Source organism: Ochotona curzoniae, unplaced genomic scaffold (genome assembly GCF_017591425.1).
Source record: "Ochotona curzoniae isolate NIBS_2020 unplaced genomic scaffold, NIBS_Ocur_1.0 contig_66, whole genome shotgun sequence".
Lineage (NCBI taxonomy): Eukaryota > Metazoa > Chordata > Mammalia > Lagomorpha > Ochotonidae > Ochotona > Ochotona curzoniae.
Window position 1 is genome coordinate 20,701,914 of NW_024466512.1, and position 19,002 is coordinate 20,720,915.

General features: G+C 47.4%; 1 protein-coding gene across 1 annotated transcript in view; it reads left to right on the plus strand.

The window, feature by feature from the left end:
- The first annotated feature begins 8,752 nt into the window (after window positions 1-8,752).
- The window catches only part of ARL3 (ADP ribosylation factor like GTPase 3), a 33,967-nt gene continuing 23,717 nt past the window's right edge, over window positions 8,753-19,002 (plus strand). The window contains exons 1-2 of the mRNA XM_040991795.1: window positions 8,753-8,858; window positions 14,537-14,680. Coding sequence (XP_040847729.1) covers window positions 8,856-8,858; window positions 14,537-14,680 — 147 coding nt within the window. The 5' untranslated portion in view covers window positions 8,753-8,855. The remainder of the gene's footprint in view (window positions 8,859-14,536; window positions 14,681-19,002) is intronic.

Below are 19,002 nucleotides of genomic sequence, written 5' to 3' on the forward strand. Positions count from 1 at the left end.
GCCAGGAGCCAGGAACTTCCTCCAGGTCTCCCACGCAGGTGCAGGAACCCAAGACCTTGGGCCGTCCTCAACTGCTTTCTCAGGCCACAAGCAGGGAGCTGGATGGGAAGTGGAGCTGCTCCCATATGGGATCCCGGCACTTACAAGGCGTGGACTTTAGCCGCTAGGCCACAGCGCCGGGCCCCCCACTTTCTTCTTAATCAGGTCTGCCCTCAAAGGATATGAGTTTATCAGAACCTAGGCATTCTGGGCTTGATCAGTCCAGTCCTCCTACCTCACCTACAGGAGCCGAGGGGCGGCAAGAAGCACTCAGGAAACGCCAGGTCCCCAGGACTTCACTACAGGGCCTCAGATGAGGGCCCTCCCAACCTTACCGCCGTATGGGCAGGGGAACCACACCTCCCAGACATCTTTGGAACCCCAAAGATAACAGGAGAGATGAAGGAAAGGATGCTGGAGTAAACACTAGTCTTTGGAACCCACCCATGGCGGCAGCTACAGTAAACGCGGCCTGACTCCTGGCCAGATAAACACCAACATTCACACTGAAGTATGTCAGGCCCAGCTGTCAACAAAACAAAGTACAAAGGATACTAACAGGCAAAAGGCACAGCCTGGAGCGACAGACCAAGCAGTGGGTCCAATTTCAGATGGGATGGGGATGTTGCAACTTGCTGGACATGGGGTTTAAAGTAACTGTGACTGGGCCTGGCACGATAGCCTAGCAGCTAAAGTCCTCACCTTGAACATGCCAGGATCCCATATGGGCGCCGGTTCTAACCCCAAGGCCCCACTTCCCATCCAACTCCCTGCTTGTGGCCTGGGAAAACAATAGAGGATGGCCCAAAGCCTTGGGACCCTGTACCTGCGTGGGAGACCTGGAAGAAACTCCTGGCTCCTGGCTTTGGAGCAGCTCAGCTCTGGGCTTTGGTAGCCACTTCGGGAGTGAACCAGTGGATGGAAGAACTTTCTGATCTTTTCCCTCTGTGACTATTACTTTCCAATAAAAACAAATACATCTTTAAAAAAGGCAGATACACAGAGAGGAGGAGACACAGAGTGAAGAACTGCCGTCCAATGGTTCACTCTCCAAGTGAGCGCAATGGCTGGAGCTGAGCCAATTCGAACAGCCAGGAGATATTCTGGTTCTCCCATGCAGGAGCAGGGTTTCAAGGCTTTGGACCATCCTCAATTGCTTTCCCAGGCCACAAGCAGGATGGGAAGTGGAGCTGCCAGGATTAGAACCAGTGCACATATGGGATCCCGAGCGTGCAAGGCGAGGACTGACCAGTGTACAGACGCGGACTCCCAGGGAGTGAGCGGACTGGCTTACGTGACTGTGGCAGTTGGCAGAGCAGGCCAGACATCAGCAGGGCAGGCAGCCGGGACAGATGATTCTGGGGGCAAGGGGAGCCCCGTGCAGCCAGGTCTGAGCCTCAGACTCTGGGGGTGGGGGTAGGGCAGAGCTGGCCTTCATTTAAAGGGCTTCCACATGATTAAGTCAGGTCACCCAGCATAATCACCCCTTTGATGAACTTAAAGCCAACCACTTAGGGGTCTCATTACATCTGTAAAGGCCTTCGTGGCAGCACCTAGACTTGTGCACGAAGAAGGTACCTGCGTGCTATAGCTGACAGCACCCCAGAGAAGGAATTCCCAGAGTCCTGATTAGCCTACCCATGGGGAACCATTCCAAGCACTGAGAGTAAACCCAGGGAGTCTTGCCTGGGTAACAGGTGCTAAGACTGAGTACAGAAAAACAGGTGGATTTTCCTCTGTTGAGTTCCAAGTACCCTGGGCTTCTCTTCAATGGCACAGGTTGTCTCCTGTCCCAGGTCCTTTCCAAATGCTGTTCCCTGGCCAGGTGCTTTGATGCTTTGCCCTCCCCTTTTCACTAAATAACACCTATTTGTCATTGTTTTTTTTCCCCAGAGCCCAACACTGTGGTATAGCAAGTTAAGCTACCCCATGCAGCACTGGCAGACCATATGGGCGCTGCTTGGAGTCCCCACTGCTCCACTTCCAATCCACCTCCCTGTTAATGTGTCTGGGAGAGCAGTGCAAGATGAGCCAAGTGCCTGGGCCCCTACGCCCTTGCTGGAGGCCCTAATGGTGCCTAACTTGGATTTGACTATTGTGGTCATTTGGGTGGTGAACCAACCTCGGAAGATTTATCCCCTTTTCTCCCCTTCTATTATATCTGTAACCCTGCCCTTCAAATAAGCATATCTTTTTCAAAAAAAAATAAATTTCAGGGCCCAGTGCAGTACCCTAGTAACACGGGTCCTCACCTGGCATGTGCGCCAGGATCCCATATGGGTACTGGTTCTGGTTTCACTGACCCTTCTTCCCATCCAACTCCCTGCTTGTGCCCTGGGAAAGCAGTCGAGGATGGCCCAAGGCCTTGGGTTCCTGCACCCACATGGGAGACCTGGAGGAAATTCCTGGCTTCGGATTGGCCATTGCAGCCACTTGGGGAATGAATCATCAGATGGAAGATCTTCCTCTCTGTCTCTCCTCCTCTCTGTATATCTGACTTTCCAATAAGAATAAATAAATCTTAAAAAAAAAAAAAACTTTCACGGATTCTTCTATAATTTTCTCTATGAGCTTTTTTTTTTTCCCTGCCATTATCATCTTAAGTGTTATCTCAATGCCTAACACAGATTATTCAAGTCTTTGCTAAATAAGTCCCAGTTTCCATCACAGAGATGGTCATTTCTCTCTTTTAAAAGATTTATTTATTTATTTAAAAGGCAAAGTTACACACACACACACACACACACACACACACACACACAGGTCTTCCATCTGATTCACACCCCAATGGCTGCAGCAGGTAAGGCCTGGTCCAGCTGAAGCCAGGAACCAGGAGCTTCCTCCAGGTCTCCCACGTGAGTGCAGTGCTTCAGGCACTTGAGTCATTCTCTGCTGCTTTTCCAGGTACCTTAGCAAGGAGCTACACTGCAAGTGGAGCAGCTGGGACTTGAACCAGTGGCACCCACATGGGACGCTGGCTCTGTGGGAAGTAGCTTGCTAGCCATTCATGTGGGAGAGTAACAGGGAGTTCCTGTCTTCGACCTGCCCCAGATCTGGTTGTGGCAGCCAGTTGGGGAGTGATGTAAGATCTCTTCCCTCCCTTTCTTTCTGTTGCTACATCTTCAAAATACATAAATCTAACAAAGCAAAAACTGTATAATCACTACGATATGAGGCAAGGACTATGCAGTCAGGAGCCAGAACTGGGATTAAAACCCGACAACTCTGACGCAGGACCTGGGCATCTGGAGCATTGGGCTAAACACATGTTCCCACTTTTCAGACACTTGGTTAGGGTGCAAGGAGCTTGACATTGGTACGCTGAGGCCAAGTCACTGAGAGAAGAGGAAACTGCAGAGATGGAGGGGCAGCAAAAGCGCCAGGCGCAGTGCTCTCCGCACCCCTGCCTGGCCCTGAGCTCCCACGGAAGCGCCAACTTCTGCCCAAGTCCAAAGGCAGACAGCGAGCGTCCACTGCCAAAACTCCACTTTCTATCCCCTCCCATTCCACTCAGCCTCCAATAGGCTGATTCAAATCCCAAAGGATAAAAGTTCAAGCAAGAACCGGCTTCCATTCCCAGCCATGTTTGTGGCAGCTGTACCTCTAAGGACACACCATGCTCAGTTTCTCCATGCAAACACAGCAGAAATTTACAAAATCCATCCAACTGTGATTATTCTGCAGAGTAGTGACGAAAAGGCATTCATCAAGAGAAGCTATGGGGTGCTGTCGCAGGGCTTGTTAAACTACCACCTGCACCCGGCGGCGTGGCCTAGCAGCTAAAGTGCTCGCCTTGAATGCGCCGGGATCCCATATGGACACCGGTTCTAATCCCAGCAGCTCCACTTCCCATCCACCTCCCTGCTCGTGGCCTGGGAAAGCAGTTGAGGACGGCCCAAAACCTTGAGACCTTACACCAGTATGGGAGACCTGGAGGAGGTACCTGGCTCCTGGCTTCGGATCAGCATAGTACTGGCCATTGCGCTCACTTGGGGAGTGAATCATTGGACAGAAGATCTTCCTCTTTGTTCCTCCGCCTCTCTATATATCTGACTTTGCAATAAAAAGAAAAAACAATCTGGCATGATGGCTCAATAGCTAAAACCTTACCTTGAATGTGTTCATATCCTGACTGCTACGCTTCCCATCCAGTCCCTGCTTGCGACTTAGGAAAGCAATAGAAGATAGCCCAAAGCCTTGGGACCCTGCACCCACGTAGAGACCTGGAAGAAGCTCAGCTCAGCGCTGGCTATGGTGGCTATTTGGGGAGTGAACCAGTGGATAGAAGATCTTTCTGTCTCTCCTTCTCTCCATAAATTTGATCTGCCTTTCCAATAAAGATAAATAAATTTAAAAACAAACAACAACAACAAAAACACAGACCAAAGGCATAGATCTCAGTTCCAACTGAATTATGAGGAGGAGGAAAAAGAATTCACTTTCCTGGACTCTACACGGAGGTAGGAGTCTGGCTGGCCAGTAAACTACTAAGCCTTGGCTTACACTGCCCTACATTCACATGTGCTGGGGACAGCCTGACCGAGCAAAATGCTGTGCTCTGCTCAACTCCACTCAAAACACACACACACACACCAACTGCCTCCTATCCGCAGCTTGTCATTGCAAAATCCTGACTCTCATACAGGGAGCATTTGCTAAAATGATGCAAGAACCTTTGCTTTCTTTTTTTTTAAAGATTTATTTATTTTTATTGCAAAGTCAGATATATATAGAAAGGAGCAGAAACAGAGAGGAAGATCTTCTGTTCAATGATTTACTCCCCAAGTGACCACATGGCCGAGGCTGTGCTGACCTGAAGCCAGGATCCAGGAACTCTTCTGGGTCTCCCACATGGGTGCAGGGTCCCAAGGCCTTGGGCTGTCCTCAACTACTTTCCCAGGCCACAAGCAGGGAGCTGGATGGGAAGTGGAGTTGCCGGGATCAGAACCATCACCCATATGGGATCCAGGTGTGTTTAAGGTGAGGACTTTAGCTGCTAGGCTACCGTGTCGGACCTACGAACCTTCACTTTCTTTATTGAGGTCAGGATAGAAACGGAGCAGTCCCTATTTTATATAAGCCACCAAGATGAAAAAAAAAAAAAAAAGAGAGAGAGAGAGAGAGAGAGAGCCTCAAGTCTTGGTCTAGAATATTTCACCCAGCTCCAGTGTGTGCCTGTAGCAGTGGTTCCCCACCTCCTTGAGGGCACATGCATGACTTGGCACACCCCCCACCCAACCCCACCCACGTGCAGCCTGTCCTTCCCAGCATGCCAGGCTGTCATCACCGTTTACAGCTGTTGGTGTGAAGTCTGCCTTCCCCAGAAAACTGCCAGATTCAGAAGCATGAGGACTGCGTCTGCAGTGTTTCCTGTGGCAAATCTCACATGCCCTCTACAAATATTTACTGCCTGCAGGAAATGCATTTCAACCTACTCCTGGGTTCTCGGAGCACCCCTCTGAAGTTAAACTGACAACCTGCCTAGGATACACAGTAAGAGCAGGTTCTGTTTTCATGAAGTTGCAAATCACCTTCCCTGCCTGTCCTAAGAACATACGTGGCCTCCGAGTCCTCTTCTGCAGTTACTCTCTTTCTACACAAGACACACCTAGCTTTCCCTAGAAAAGGCCGACAGGCCCTACTGCTGCTGGAATCAGTGGAAATAAAAACAGAGACTGACTATTATCGCCCCTGCAGCTTTGGAGACTGACACCGCTGAGAACAAAAGCCAGCAGCCAAGGTCTTTATAAGAGAGGAATCAAGAAAGGTTCATGCTGGTGGAGTTAGCATGGCAAGCGTGGCGGCACACACATCCCTGAACTAGGGACTTGTGGCAGTCAGTCACCCGCCCTGGACCACTGCCACCACAGCCCAATTGTACGCCCTGGGAAAGGGGGAAAGGAAGAAAGGAATGTAGGGAAGGAGAGGGCGGGCGTGAGAAAACACGAGGGGAAGAAGCCCATTTACAGCTGTCTCTGGCTAACAGTGTGGACGTCCAGGGAGAATAGGCCTTTGGTGTCACCCCCCAAAAGGGGGACCAGGGGCCAAGATGACCCTGTGGGGGGGGGGGGTCCCACGAAGGGAGCAAAAATAAAGCACTGTTGGTATTCACACTGATTCAAGGAGCCTGCGGTTCCGAAGTCAGACAAAAGGCCGCTGAGATGGACATGGATTCCTGTCAGAGTGGGCTAGAACCAGAGGGCCCATGGGAGCAGCAATCAAATGGACAGCCCAGGAGCCCATCTGACACCTGGTTCCCATGACATCACACACCAGACAACTGGGAAAAGAAATCGACCTAGCTTTTCTCCCAAAAGAGCCAGCCACCTAAAGATGGGCAGGTCACTGGGGTGCAGGATCTCAAACACCGCCCATCTGGCACCTCCTAGGTCGAGGTTTTGAATGAAGCATTAGTTTCAAACTCAGAAGCTGGTATGCAAGCAGCAGACGTCTCTTGAAAAGAAGAAGAAGAAGAAAGATTTACCTATTTATTTGAAAGTCAGAGTTACAGAGAGAAAGGGAGAGGTGGAGAGAGGTCTTCCATTCTCTGATTCACTCCACCCAGATGGCTGCAATAGCCGGGGCTGGGCCAGGCCAAAGCGAAGAGCCGGGGCTTCATGTGGATCTCCTACATGGGAAGCAAGGGCTCACTTGGGGCCATCCTCTGATGCTTTTCCTCTCTATTAACAGGGAGCTGGATTGGAAGTAGAACAGCCAGAATTTGAACAAGTGTCCATATGAGATGCTGGCATCATAGGCAGTGGTTATACACCTCACCAAAACACTGGTCCCAGACGTTTTGAAAATATTTTAGGAATGGAATTTAGCACTGGGATCTGGGATGCCCACATTCCATATCAGACCCTGAGTTCAATTGCCCACTTTGCTTCTAACACCCAGCGCCTTATTAATGGGCACCCTGGAAGGCAGCAAGGACGTCTCAGAGACTTGGGTCTGTGTGTGTCCCATGGAGAAGCCATCTTGAACCACGGCTCTAGCTTTATCCTGCCTCAGCCCAGCTGTCATGGACACTTGGAGAGAGAATCAGTAGAAAGAAGACTTCTTTATTCTGCTTCTCTGGCTTTCAGATAAAACACCCCCCCCCAATCACTTGAGTTGAATGTATAAAGACCACACAGGAGGGCCACACAGGAAAAATTTCCTTTGATTCTGATGATCTCAGTTAGGCTGAAAGGCCTGACAATAGAAATAAGGCAAAGTCCAAAGCCCTTCATGGAATTATTGATCACTGACCCCACGGGAAGCGGGGACATTTAATCTAGAGGCCCAGAAGCCAGCTCTAGCTCCTGATGGATTCAGCTTGCTGGGAGTCGGCCCTGCTGGCTCAGGTAAGGGGGGGTTCCTGTCCCCAAAGTAGGAAACGGGCCGAACTCCTAGCTTCTGGCTTCTACTTGGTCCGGGGCCATCCTGGGCATTTAGGGAGTGAACCAACAGTTGGGAGTTCTTTCTCTGTCTCTTAATAAGAAAGAAAGAGAGAGAAAGGAAGGAAAGAAAAGACCCTTAGGAAGATAAGCGCCTCCTTTGTGCCAGGCAACTCTATGTACTCGACACATAATATTCCTAATTCACATAACCTTTACTAGGACCTGCTGAGTGGGCAACAGGCATTGCAGGCACGTGCGCATGCGCGTACACACACACACACACACACACACACACACACACACACACACACACACACAACCAGCACCAGCAAACTTCCAAGAGTTATCATCTGCTTTCAGACTTCATCAGATCTTGCAACGCTCTTGGCTTACATCACACATACAAGCATTTTGTCCCTTCTGTCTGGAAAAGCATTTAAGAGCAGTTGGTAAGCAGTGTAAACCGTGTTTACAAGCCGGCCCAAGTGCTGACTCGGTCTCTAGAACAAGCAGCTCCTAGAATCGCGAGGAGGTAATCAACTCCGAGGTGAAAGCCACTGTTCACTGGGAAAGATGAAACTTTAACGAGGACACTGTCCACGGACGGGCAACGGGTCCACCCATGCCGCACCTTACCGAAAGGGAACCCACCTCTCTCTTCCTTGGATGGAAGTCCAGGCACATTTGGGCCTGCATGAGATTCACAATGCCAAAACACCCTCATCCCTGCTGTCAGCTCGCTGGGGTTCAGGACCAGTCCCGAGGCTGCCCCAGGCCCTCCTCCCGGCCTGACTCGGACACAGCGCTGCGGAGGTGGATGCACAGCACAGAACGCTCGCTGGTCCTCGGCCGCGCTCGTAGGCAATGCGGACCCGGCAGGTGGGGTCTGCGTTAGGGGGCAGCGTTAGGCCACTCCTTGAGCGAACCACGTGGCTTCTGCAGGTAGCAGTCCCGCCCTCGTGGCAGCAAGGACAGAAACCCAGCCCCTGCCCAAGATGTGACGACTGGAGGTAAGACCCGGGGGCAGCCTCCTCTTCAAGACCCCTTACCTGGTCGGAAGAGCGATGCGCTGAGCCAGCTGTCAGCAGGTGTAACCCGCCGCTGGAATCCCGCAGGGATGCTCCGCCTGCCGGGCCCCAGGACCCGCCTCCTCGCCCGCCCACGCCCCTCCTCCCGACCAATCACGCACCAGGAAGCTCCCGCCAGCCACGTGGGCGAGTTTTCGCCATTCCCTGAATCTCCAGCCCCACCCGCAGCCCGCCCGCGCAGGGGCGCGCTTGCGCACTTTGGGGAAAGCGGAGCCGGACCCCGCCCCATACGGCGGCTTTGCTCCTCCGCTGTGCGTGCGAAGGACGTCGGGGGCGGCGCCGCGGCAGTTGCCCCTGGTAACGGGGGAGGCTGCAGGAGGAGGAGGAGGGATTCGGCGGGAGGATGGTGAGTGTGGGACCCGGGCCCCTCTGCACCCGGCCGATCGCCACACACAAGCGCGCACACACACACACACACATACACACACACACATCTCCCCTCAGCTCCCAGGCCCAGGGCGGGGCACTGCGCTGAAAGCCAAGGAGGGGATGGGAAGGCGCTCAGCCTGCAGTGTGGGTTCTGGATTAGCTTTGGGGGACGGCGGGAAGCCCGAAGGTGGGCCCTGAAGGGAGGCCTGGATTGGGGGAGGAAGGCGGGTTTGCGACGGGTCCGAGGCCTGGGGAAGGGGCTGACGGAGTTCGTGGCTGGCCTGGTATGAAGCCCAGCCTCCATCAGCTCCCTGGGGATCGGGTGGAGGGGCGATCGGAGGCGCCGCGCAGAGCCGCCTCCGCACGCACGGTTGGATCTCCCCGGGACTCGGCCTCCTCGCGCTGCAGGACGAGGTCCCGGGTCGCAGCGCGGAGAAGGTGGGCCCCGCGTCAGCAGGGTGCAGTAGGCTGTCGGGTTCCGGGCGGCGGGCGGGTCCCCGGCGGGGCGAGTCCCAGACACAAAGAGGAGCACTTGGAAGGGATGCACCACACATCCCTGGGTGTCTGCGTGGCGGGGCGGGCTTCTGCCATCGCGAGCTATGTATCCACAAGATCCGGTTGTGGATGACGGATGTTTCGTTCAACCCTTACACTATGTGGATGCAGACAGATTAGCTTGCTGGCCGCCAGCATTTCCTTTGAAACCTGTTGCAGGTGGCCAGTCCGAGACCAGAGGTCTTAATCCCCACGTGGGTTCTCCAGACTTTAACCCCTCCACACCAAATGAGGGAAGGAATTTAAAACTGGAGAACGAATGTCAGTGGGGCGAACCTTTCTCAGTCAGACCTAATTAAAACTTTGACCAGTCGTATATTCTGTGTGAGACTGGACCGACCGTTCATTACTTGGAGGGAGTTAGCATGAAACTGAGTGATTTTTTTTGTTGTTGTTTGTTTGTTTAGCTAGTCACAGAAAGAAAAAAAATTTTTGTTAAATCTTTCAGAGCACCGTGCTTGGTTTAACAAGTACTAAGAGCCTGTAGCAAAATTTACAGTTTTCCATCCTGCCCCCTTTTCAAAATGTTGAAACATTACTATGAGTTTAAGGAGAAAAGCCACCTGTTCATATTTTCCTTTGGTCTGATTGCCCAATGGGTAAATTCTGATAGAAAAAAAAATCGATTGGTTTTACATCCTCATATTGTTCCCAATGTAAAATTGTTTGATATGAGGTTGCCAATCACGTTTCATACTTGTTATGTTTGTAGCTTTTTAAACCTCAGGCGAAACAGATTTTTGCAAGTGTGTTTTCTTCTTATTCATCATTGATACATGAGTTGTCCATTTAAAGGCTGTATTTTCTTTCTCACCATGAGTGCAAATATAAATATTTACACAGAAAGTAACAAATGGAAACAAAAAAGACATGCCAAGCCCCAGAGAATGAGAGTTGTTTTTTCAGAGAGACACATGAGAGTTGGCTGACTTTCCCCAGTTTATCAGTGAAGTGGACTGTGTCGTTTCATGACTGTTTTGCTTATAATTATGGCCCACACTACATTATCCACTACTGTTTCCAGGTGCAAGCTGGCACTGTATACAGATTGACAGTGTATACAGTGTTTGTCAACAATCAGAATAGATTTGTGGTCTTTTACTTTTTTCTTAAAATGAACAATAAGAAAGTAGGCCAGATTATTCTGGGTCCTTTATCTGGTTCCCCCAATACGTTTTTTTTTTTTTTCTATTTCTAAAAGAATGAGTTATTCTTAGGATTGGAAGTAGAACACTGAATTTAAACGGTCAGTGGTGTAATTAAGTGTGTCACATCTGGTATCCCAAGTCTCCATGGTTAATTGTGCAATTGAAAAGTGAGGAAAAAAGAGGTTTTAACTTCAGTGATGACTGACATATTATATATATTATATACATATATTAATATATATATTAGTGCAACCACTATTGACTTTTCTGAGCAGTTAGCCGCATTAGCCTGCCTTATGATCCCAAGTTCTTGAACAAGTACTAAGACGACAGTTACCTGAAGTGTGACTTCATTGAGGGGATTGCTCTCCACCCTGATGGAGCTTGTGGTAGTCATCAAGTGAGTTCCACACTGAAAGTTTGTTCCTAGCAGTGTTTATGTGTGCCGGTCCGAAACTGGTCAGTCAAAAGGAGAGAAAAACAATAAAAACCACAACTACTGTTTGGAGTGGCTCCCACGTGCCATGTTTTATATGTGCCACTTCATTTAACCCTGTGGCATTTTTCCTGGGGGGATTACTATCCCTGTTTGCATTCTGTCAGTGGACTAGCACCCTGGGTTCTGTGCACTTCCAGGGGAAGCTGAACACGGGTGTGAAATTCTAACCCCCCTGGTGCTCTTTCTGGGGATTCTGGTGCAGTGGGGTTCCTCCTGCCTGAGGTGCTGCCTGGAAGACCCTGTGTTTATTTAGTAGAGGTGATAAGAAAGGAGACAAAATTTTTTTTCCCCTTTCTGAGCTAGTCATTGGAGAGGGTAGCTCTTTGAAAGTTGGCTTAGTAATTTTGATATTTACATGTTGGCTGCTCTCAGCCACATATATTTTCCAGGATTCATCTTCCTGTTGTCCTCCACTGCTCTACTTTTCTTTGAATGACCTGGTTTGTATTGTCATCTTAGGTCAGTGTGTCATGCCTGTGCTGGTACTTGAGTTTAAGCTGAGTTTGAGGCAGATAAAATGTCTATAGGCCATTTGTTTGTAGCAAAGTGAATATAAATGCCTTGTGGTCCATCAGGGTGCACATAACTTGTAAATACCCATGCTAGTGATGCACGATGTACAATGTGCTGGAATTCCTGTTTGTTTAATGTTGTAGGCATGTGAATCCTACATATTTATCACATCTGTCTTACTTTCTATTATACTTGGGGCTGCTTAGTAGCATGACCTACAATGAATCGATATTTTGGCCAAGTATAAAACTTTGAAAGTTCACATTTATACCACAAAACTCAACCCCATAATAAATGGTAACGTCTAACGGCTGTCTCCCTTCATTTGGCATTTAAATTCAGGCGTCAATGGGATGGAACTGCAGAACACTCACAGGCTGACTCTGCTTACTTGATACCTTTCAGACAGACTCCTGCTATCTATAAATGTCCTCAGGCCTCTTTAGCTCACCTGTAATCCGGTGAGCCCCTGTCCTCCATAGGTGGATTAGTAGCCCGCTACGCTGCAGTTGTATCCCTGGGCCATGCTTGAAATGACACTTAGCATCTCACTCCAAGAAGGTATTAGTGGAACTTTCCGTTTCCCCAGAACTTTACCTAAAGGGAAACATGTGAAGTTACTGTTTCCTAATTAGAAGTGAAATAGTATAGTATTCTGGACCATTGGATTAGTAAAATGTGTCTCTAGTTAGGATAAATGCTTTCTCCTCTGTGCTTTGTTCTCTTCCTTTCATTTAAGAAATTAAAATTGGGGCCCGGCGCAGTGGCCTAATGGCTAAAGTCCTAGCCTTGGATGCGCCAGGATCCCATATGGGCGCTGGTTCTAATCCCGGCAGCTCCACTTCCCATCCAGCTCCCTGCTTGTGGCTTAGGAAAGCAGTCGAGGACAGCCCAAAGTCTTGGGTTCCTGCACCCATGTGGGAGACCTGGAGGAAATTCCTAGATCCTGGCTTTGGACTGGCACAGTTGCGCTCACTTGGGGAGTGAATCATCGGATGGATGATTTTCCTCTCTGTCTCTTCTCCTCTCTGTATATCTAACTTTGCAACAAAAATTAAATAAATCTTTAAAGAAAAAAAAGAAATTAAAAATTCCCCTGAATTATGCAGCTTCAAATACAGTGAGCTATGTCAAAATCTTAGCCTGTGAAAGCAGTTTTCCTTCTTGGTGATTTTTCTTTTAGAAGTAGAGACACATGAGAGGAAACCCAAAGCATCAAGCTTAGAAGCAAATCTCTATCACAATGTCTTCACTAGTGGGTCACGCAGGTGGGGATGTCAGTAGTCAGTGTACTGCTTTGATGCATGCCGGTTGTTTTAGGATTTATTGTAAAGGGGAATGAAACCTTTTCTCTTCACATCCAATCAGGAATTCCTGTATTTTCCTGTTCCTCATTTTATATCATCAGCCCCCTGAGGATCTCAGAATTCGAATTTTAACTATTCTGAAAGATAGTATTATAAATGAGTGATTGCAAAATAACGAAAAGAAACCCAGGAGACTTCTTCCCAAATATAGCTTTACGAAGGAATGGTGTCAAAGTATTTGAGGCCAGATGAGATGAAAAGTAAAACTAAATTTAAAAAAAAAAATCAAGAACCCCCAAAAGCCCTGCCTTCAAAAGCACGCCTGCCTCTTTCGTTTGTTTCAAATCTCTTCAGTCTCCTCCCCTTAAGTCTTTTGGCAAAGAATTTGTCTTTCTGTCTTAGCCTCAACCTTCCATTTTACTGCTGGGAACACGGAAGCCTGGTGGGGTTAATGTGGTCTTTGGCAAGTCAGTACAAATACAGTAGTAGAACTGGTAAACAAAGAGCCTGCTGGGCAGGAAGGAATTCTTAATAATTATGTGTATTTGCATATCATTGTCCCTAGACCTAATTGTTGAGCATTCTTTCATAGAAGTATTGTTTGATCTCAGGGAACAAACTGGTTGGAATCATTGCCTGGCGCAATGTGGATAACAAATACAACCATTTTAAATATTGTAAGACTCAGCTTGAAGGAATTTCTGCTCTGGCTGGGAGATAAGATTATATGCCCTTTAAACTCTGGAATTCTTTGGTGCTTGTTATAGCTGTGCCTCATTAGACTGTCAGCTGCAGGACAGAACAAATAAACGATCACAGAAAAGTTAGCTTTTGTGTTTAACTAAAAAGCAATGTAGGTTATTTTTATCCAGAAAAGTGCAGCAAATAAAAAGAAATAAAAATAATAGATTGCTATTCAAAAATATGCTGGTTAAATGTTCATTTTTTTTTCTTCTTGAGTGATTTTCCAATTCCTCAGTTTCTCTACGGGATCCAATTTTTTATCTGAAAATCATAGATAATTTGTATCATACACCTGGCCTTTCACCTAAGAAAGGTTCTCGAGAAAGAGTATTTTGAATGAAGTCTTAAAACCTGAGCTGAAATAGTGCTAAATAAAGAGCCCAGCTACAATTTTATGATTTTTTTTTTACAACTTTTTTGTGTCTTTTTGTTTAGCTCTTTCAAATTCTGCATTAACTCAGCTGGGTAATTCTATTTAATTTGACAACTATTATCTGGTGTCTAATAAGTGCCTTGCATCGTGGGAGACACAAGCTGTCATCCTTATCCGCAAGAAAATTTCACTCTAGTAAAGAAGAAAAGATTTTTTTTTTAATTCTTTATGGTGAATAGAGGTCCTTAGAAAGACAGATTGAGTAATAATTCTCACAGGAGAATTGGGGTGACTGCTAAGCTGGATTAAGAAGGGGAACAGGAATAAGCCAGTTCAGTGGCTAAGTTTACCACAGCATGTCTGCCAAAGCTTGGGACGAGGAAGCCATTGGATTAAATTGCCATTAGAGTGGAAAATAGTGATAAGCTCTCCATAACTAGAATCTGTCTTTCCTATGTCCAGTAATATCAAAATCAGTGCCCTCAAAGTAATCTCTCTCCTTCGTGGTTGTTTAAGGGCTTACTTTCAATTTTGCGCAAATTGAAAAGCGCGCCGGACCAGGAGGTGAGAATCCTTCTCCTGGGCTTGGATAATGCTGGCAAGACAACTCTTCTGAAGCAGCTTGCATCGGAGGACATCAGCCACATCACTCCTACACAGGTGAGTGCTGCCTGCCTCCAGACGCTGTGGGACACAGAAGAGCGTGACACTCTCAGTGACAAAGTAGGAGGGAAAGCTTTGCCCCACTCCCATGACTGGCTTCTGAGAAAGTACTCTACAGTGTTAAAATGATCAGAGCTCAAAAAGTGTATCAAGAAATTCCATTCATAGGAAGTATTTGGAGTGACCATAGAAATAGAAAGCAAAATGAGGATTCCTTGCACCCCTGGGAGAAGGATGAGAAAACACTTTGCTTAGTAAGTATGGTTTGTTTTTCTTTTAAGATTTATTTATTTGAAAGGCAGAGCAACTGAGGGTAAGGGGAAAGAGAGAGACTTGATGTCCCATCACTGCTTCACTCTCCAGATGGATGCATAAGGCCAAAGCCAAGAAGTAGAAACTGTCCCAGTCCCCTCAGTAGGTGTCAGGGACCCAAATTTTTGGACCGTGTTCCACCACTTTCCCGGGCAATTAGCAGGAAGCTGAATTGGAAGTGGAGCAGCAGAACTCAAACCAACAGTCTGACATGGCATGCCGATATCATAGGTGACAGTTTAGTCCAATGTGAAACACATTTTGTTTATTTTTTCTTTAATGAAAAAGTTCCATGTATGTATTCTATACATACATAAAGGATGCTTCAGAGAGTTTTTGGAAAAATGAAATTTAAAATGATAATTTATGGGGCAGGTGTGTGGCAGAGTGATGAAGATGCTGCTTGGGATGCCTAATTCCCATGTCACAGTACCTGGGTTTGAATCCCCACTCTTATTCCAAACCAGCTTCCTGCTAATGCACAAACTGGGAGACGGCAGGTAGTACTCAACGGCCTGGGACTCCACCACGCACCTGGGAGACCTGGACTGAGTGTAGGCTCCTGGCTTCAGCTTGACCCAGTCCCAGCTGTTGTGGGTATTTGGGGAGTGAATCAGCATATAAATCCTTGCAGGGTTGGTATCTTTTTAATGTACATTTTTCATAATTTTCTGCAGACTCCCTCATATTTATGGATTTCTAAGAGTGTTTTTTGCATTAAACTAAATTTTCCCCTACTTTCATTTTTCACAGTCTTTTTGTTTTGTTTTTTTAAGGATTGATTTTATTGGAAAGTCAGATTTACAGAGAAGAAAGATCTTTCATCTGCTGCTTCACTCCGCAAGTGGCTGCAATGGCCAGAGTTGCACCAATCCAAAGCCAGGAGCCAAGGGCCTCTTCTCTCATACATGGGTGCAGGGTCCCAAGGCTTTGGGACATCCCCTACTGCTTTCCCAGGCCACAAGCAGGAAGCTGGATGGGAAGTGGAGCAGCTGGGGTGTGAAGCGGTACCCATATGGGATCCCAGTGCATGCAAGGCAAGGACTTTAGCCACTAAGCTAAATTAGGCTATGGTGCCAGGCCCTCACACATAAACCAGGATATAGGAGCCAGTGTTGTAGCAAATTGAGTTAAGTTGCTAACTGCCATACCATCATCCCATATGAGTGTGTGCAGTTATGAGCTGCTCCATTTCCAGCCTAGCTCTCTGATAATGGCCTGGGAAAGCAGCAGAAGATGGTCCAAGTGCTTGAGCCCCTGTCATCAAGTTTCCAGATTCCTGGCTTCGGCCTGCTCAGTCCTGAGCTGAGTCATTGCAGTCATTTTGAGAATAAACCAGCAGACCGAAGATCTCTCTCTCTCTCCCTTTTCTCTATAACTCTGCTTTTCAAATGAGTAAATCTTTTTAATAAATCATAAATGAGAGTACATATATATGTGTATCTATGTGGCAGACAGCTCATTTAGATCTAAGTAATTACCTATATTCTTTTTAGAAACAGCTTTATCTTCTTTCATTACTAAATTCATGTTATAGGGCCTGTCTGGTAGCCTAGCAGCTGAAGTCCTCACCTTGAAGGCACTGGGATTCCATATGGGCACTGGTTCTAATCCTGGCAGCCCTGATTCCCATCCAGCTCCCTGCTTGTGGCCTGGGAAAGCAGACAAGGACGGCCCAAAGCTTGGGACCCTGTACCCACGTGGGAGGGCCAGAAGAGGCTCCTGGCTTCAGAGCGGCTCAGCTCTGGTCGTTGCGGCTGCTTGGGGAGTAAACCATCAGACAGACGCTCTTCCTCTATGTCTCTCCTTCTGTATATCTGACTTTCCAATGGAAAAACAAAATCTTTTTAAAAAAGTAATATTGTAAAATATGGAGAGTAGAAAGGAAGAGGCTGAGCAGTACGCTGATAAAAAAGTATTTTCATGTACATCTTTCCAGACTAAATACAAGTCCCTTCCTTTTTTGCAACACAAAACAACTACTGTCTGCCTGCCGTGCAAGCAAAACACAATGGATGAAACGGTGGCCGAGCACTGGAGTTTAGCAAACCTGGAGTTATTTAGCATTTTCAGTCCTGCACCATTGTAAGACCTGGGTGGCAGGCTTGCATGCGGCAGCTAGGTGTACCTCATGGCCTGAGTCGTACCAGTTCTGAGTTCTTTGCAGCCAAGTCATTTCAACTCTTACCGAATGAGCAATTTTACAGCTTCTGAACAAATTTGATGTATAGCCCAAGGAGGAGCAAATTGCAGCCGTCTAGCCTGGAAGGGCTGAAAACACATATTAGTGTGTCAGGATTTCTGCCAGAGAAAGAAGGGGTAGTTTTTTTTTTAGCACTGGCATTGGTCTGCATGTCTCAGGAATGCTAAAATGAAGATTTCCACACAGGAAACATAAAATGATCTGCAAGTTACAAGCCCAAAGTTCTAGTTCTAACCGTCAGGCTTTCTAGATGTGATGGGTGACTGTTGCTATTCAGGGATTTTTAGTTTTTAGTTTGTGTTTTGTTTTGTTTTAAGATTCATTATTTATGGGCCTGGCCCAATGGCTCAGTGGTTAAATTCTTGCCTTGCACACGCCGGGATCCTATATAGGCACTGGCTTCATACCCCAGCTCCTCCATTTTCCATCCAGTTCCCTGCTTATGGCCTGGCAGAGCAGGAGAAGATGGCTCAAAGCCTTGGGACCCTGCATCCACGTGAGAGACCTAGAAGGAGCTCCTGGCCCCTGGCTTCGGATCAGCTCAGCTCTGGACATGGCGGTTACTTAAGGAGTGAACCAGCACATGAAAGATGTTTCTCTCTGTCCCTCCTCTCTGTAAATCTGCCTTTCCAAAAAACATAAGTAAATCTTTTAAAAATTTGTTTATTTATTTAAAAGAGTTAGAGAGAGGGCTCTTCCATCCATTGGTTCATCCCGCTGAGGCCACAACGGCAAGGAGCTTCTTCCAGGTCTCCCACTTTTGAGGAAGGGCCTAAACACTTGGGCCATCTTCTGCTACCTTCCCAGGTCATTGGCAGGGAGTTGGATCAGAAGTAAGGCAGCCAGGATAAGAACCTATGCCCATTTGGGATACTGGCACTTCAGGAATCATTTTTACCCACTACACCACAACACCAGCCCCTATGTTTATTCTTTAAAAAACACACTTTTATGCTTCACTTTGTACTTAAAAAATAGATGTTCATGATAGTAAATTTGGAAAGCATCACTGAATACCATGGAGAGACTCGAAAGCTCAGTGTCAGCCATACCCAGGGCTGCCTTTAGTCATGTGTTCCTTCAGCTTCACTTCCTGTGCATTTAGAGGATGGGAATATTTAATGTTTTTTTAAATGGCTCATGAAAATATTCTGTGTTGTGTCATCCTTTTGCTTGCTTCTTGTGTCATGAACATCTGTTGTATAAGTGTGCTTGTGTCATGTACATCTGATTGGAATAGTTTTATACTAGATTTGTTTGATCTGATAACTCATGAAAATTTTTAAGGTAGTTGATATATATGATCAGTTTTCATGATTTACTCTTATTCCCTGCTTTATACCAAAAAGTATCAGCTGTTACTAGATATGACATTAAGCATAGTTTTAAAAAGTTTTTTTGTCCCACCCCCCAGGGTGAGGTAGGAGTCTGGTGTTGTGGCACAGCAAGTTAAGCTACTTACTGCCTGTGACACCAACACCCCATATGAACACCAGTTCAGGTCCTAGCTACTCCACTTTCAATCCATCTCCCTGCTAATGTGCCTGATAAGGCAGCAGCAGATGGCCAAGTGCATGGACCCCTGCACCCACATGGGCAACCTGCATGGAGCTCTGGACTCCTGCCCCAACCTGGCCTGCCCCTGAACTGTTGTGGCCCTTTGGGGAGTGAATCAGCAGAGAGAAGACTTCTCTCACTCTCTCGAATTCTGCCTTTCAAACCAAATAAGTATATTTTATTTTATTTTTTAGTTGAGAAGCAGAGAGCTCCCATAGCTGCTTTATTCCCCAAAGGTCCACAATGA